At 30.2% G+C, this 3,565-nt stretch overlaps 1 protein-coding gene across 1 annotated transcript; it reads left to right on the top strand.

Annotated features, from left to right (window-relative positions):
* Positions 1 to 2,060: 2,060 nt before the first annotated feature.
* On the top strand, positions 2,061 to 3,221 carry LOC145064580 (uncharacterized). Its single transcript, XM_079012001.1, has 3 exons — positions 2,061 to 2,728; positions 2,772 to 2,872; positions 2,971 to 3,221. Exons 1-3 carry the CDS (start codon positions 2,061 to 2,063, stop codon positions 3,219 to 3,221), a joined length of 1,020 nt encoding a protein of 339 aa, XP_078868127.1.
* The last annotated feature ends 344 nt before the right edge of the window (positions 3,222 to 3,565 follow it).

Genomic DNA, 3,565 nt, shown 5'->3' with positions numbered 1-3,565 from the left:
TTTTCCAAAAAAAATAATAAATAATAAAAAATTTTACCGTATTTTTTATATATCTGTGAAATATTCTAGTAAAATATTAGAATATTTACATAACTGACAAATCTAGTAGAACATTAGAATATTTTAATATTCTAAAAACCATATTAGAATATTTACAGTGTAATATTATATTATAATATTTCAAGTATTTAAAAAAATAGGTAATTTTTATTTATTGTTTTTATTATTTTTTACTTTTTTAGGTAAATAAAATGATGAAAATAATAATTAAAAAAGAATTTTCAGAATTTTTCCTTTATTTTGCATTTTAAAATTATTTTTAGATTGCTTCTTACGGTATCACAAAATGCGTCTCACGGTCTCACAAAATATAGGTGGTCTCAAATGAACCTAACCCTATATATATATATATATATATATATATATATATATATATATATATATATATATATATATATATATATATATATATATATATATATATATATATACAGTGTAATATTCTATTTAGAATACTTCACGTATTTTTCAAAAAAAAATAGCATTTTTTTTTATTTTTTTTAGTTAATTCAAGTTCCGAAAATAATATTTAAAAAAAGAATTTTTAGATTTTTCCATTTATTCTGCATTTTAAAATTATTTTTTAGAATATATCAGTGTAATATTCTATTTAGAATATTTCACGTATTTTTCAAAAAAAAAAACGGAATTTTTTTTTTAGTTAATTCAAGTTCCGAAAATAATATTTAAAAAAAGAATTTTTGGATTTTTCCATTTATTTTGCATTTTAAAAATATTTTTAGATTTGGTTTCACGGTCTCATAAAATTAGAATGGTCTCAAATGAACCTGAACCTATATATATATATATATATATATATATATATATATATATATATATATATATATATATATATATATATATATATATATAGAAATGACATTATTCCCTCTAATCTAACATTTTCATAATTTGTTAAACTTTGATAGAATTTGAAGTTTCGTCTATAAAAAGCTGACAATTAAACAACTAGATTGCTATATGTTTTATTTTTGTTTTCGGTATTGAAATGCACTTTAGATTAGGGATGAGCGTGGGACGGAACCGGTACCGACCCATATCGTTTCCGATTTCCCGAATACCGAATTTGATCGAAAGTTAATCCCAAGTACCGAACCGAATTAACATCACTGGTACCGGTACTGGAAATGATACTAGTACTCGATACTAGTACCGGTACCGACGGTACCGATTCCTGAATTTAATGTATTTGAAGTACCAAGTACCGTCCTATATTTTTAAATTCAGTACGGTTTGGTACCGGTTCCGGTACGGTACCAGTACGAGATTTGGATTTGAGACAAACTAGTCATCCCTACTTCGAATGCTTAAAGTGATTTTAGACAATAGAAGCCCAACAAAAAATAACAAGCCTCTCTAGCCCAGTGCCCCAGTCCATGGAATTACATTCCACACTCCACGGCCCAAAATACTTAAATGTTTTTTTTTTCTTTAATTGAAAATTCGAACCAGAGCAACTCTCACTCTCACTGCCACCGCGAGTTCATGTCAGCGAACAGCAGCACATCAGGCCGTCCGGCGTGGCCACTGCCCTCCCGTCCGCCGCACCATTTGATTCCGGTTCCAATAACACCAGTGCTACCTACAGTCTCCACCACCACGACACAAGTCCACACTTTATCCTCTCTTAAGGTATTTAAGTATCACTATCTTCTAAATCTTTTGTTACCTGATACTTGTTATTTGTTCTTAATTAATTCTTTCCTTGTTTGTGTTTAATTGTTACCTTTGTAGTGGTTAAATTTGTTTGGTTTTATTGAAAATAAAATCGTTAATTGTTTGGGTTTGTATTTTGTAACTTGGTAGATTGTTAACTTAGGTTGGCTTTTGTTGTCCTTCAATTATTTCCCTTATCTAAATCAATTATTAAATGGTAGTTTTTAATAGCTAATTATTGTTTATTTGACTTAATCTAATTCTTGAAAATGTTGAAAAAAGTAGAATTAGCTAATTCTTATATTATATGGCTAGAAAAAAAAATGAAGATAGCTCTGAAAAGGAAAATACCACCGGGATTTGATATTGATGATAATGGAGGGGAATCTTCAAGTGAAGATACCTCTGACAATATATCCCAACCTAGCCCTATATTTTCATTTGGGGATCCAAATATTCAAGATCATACCAATATTTCCAAATCAAAAGCCAAAACCATCCTTGAAGAAATTGGTGATGATGTGTTTAGCTTGTTGTTTGATGTGCCTGATATTGGTTATACAAAGAAACAAGTCATTGTTGCTTTTCGTTATGTTGATGCATTTGGAATTGTTCACGAGAAAAATGTTGGTCTCGTTAATGTGTTGGAGATATCTGCATTATCCCTTAAATCTTCCATTGATTCTTTTTTTGCTCAAAATGGACTCAGTTTGAAAAAAGTTAGAGGTCAAAGTTATAACGCAACAAGCGATATGCGTGATGAGTTTAATGGTTTAAAAGATTTAATCAAAAAAGAAAATAGCTCGGCATATTATGTACATTGTTTTGGTCATCAACTTGAGTCAGTGATTGTGGCAGTTGCAAAAACACATTTTGGTGTTGGGAATTTCTTTGACATGATAGCCATTCTCAACAGAGTGGTTTGTACTTCTTGCAAACGAAAAGATATGATTCGAGAAAGTGACAAAAAAAAAAGTACAAGAAGCTATCGGTATTAGTGAAAATGAAAATAGGCTAAATCATCTTTTTTCAAGTGGTGGAAATAAGGTGATTGATTTTCACCGCAACACACTTTCGCATGTGCTTCAAGTGTTTCCTTCTATTTTTAAGGTGCTTGAATATGTTGAAGAGGAAGGTGATAGTAGTTTGTGTCGCATCAAGCAAATGGTCTCCACACCTATTTAAAATCATTTGATTTTGTGTTCTATTTGCACTTGATGTTGCAAATTTTAGGGATTACACATGTATTGCCACGAGCTCTTCTAGGAGAAGGTAAATATGTCTTGAACGCTATGTTATTGGCTAAATCAACTAAGCATGTATTGCAGAAGTTTAGAGATGATGGGTTTGATTCACTTGTGAAGGAGATCTTTTCTTTTTGCGAAAAACACAATATTGAAACATTGATCATGGGAGAAGATTATGTTAATCCAAAAAACCTTAAACAAAAGACGAATGTCACGTATCGACAGTATCCAAATTGATTATTTGTACAATTGCTTTTAATCCACATGATTCATTTCGTGAGTTTAACCGATCAAAATTACTTAAATTGGCTAAGATGTATCCAGATGATTTTAGTTGTCAGGAAATGATGATGCTTGAGCCTCAACTTGACTTCTACATTGACATTATGAAAAAAGATAAAAGATTTGTTAACTTGGAAAGTATTTCTGACCTTGCTAGAGTGATGGTGGAAACAAAGAGACATATTGTGTTTCCATTAGTCTATCGATTATTGAAGCTAGCATTGGTTTTACCTATTGAAGATGCAACATGGGGGTTTCTGAAGATGTCATGAAGGAGACTCTAAATTAACAAGTTTGAA

The sequence above is a fragment of the Lactuca serriola genome, chromosome 7 (genome assembly GCF_051521515.1).
Source record: "Lactuca serriola cultivar US96UC23 chromosome 7, Lser_US96UC23_V15, whole genome shotgun sequence".
NCBI classification, from domain to species: domain Eukaryota; kingdom Viridiplantae; phylum Streptophyta; class Magnoliopsida; order Asterales; family Asteraceae; genus Lactuca; species Lactuca serriola.
Note: the sequence above shows the minus strand (reverse complement) of the source record. Positions and strands in the feature narration are given on the sequence as shown.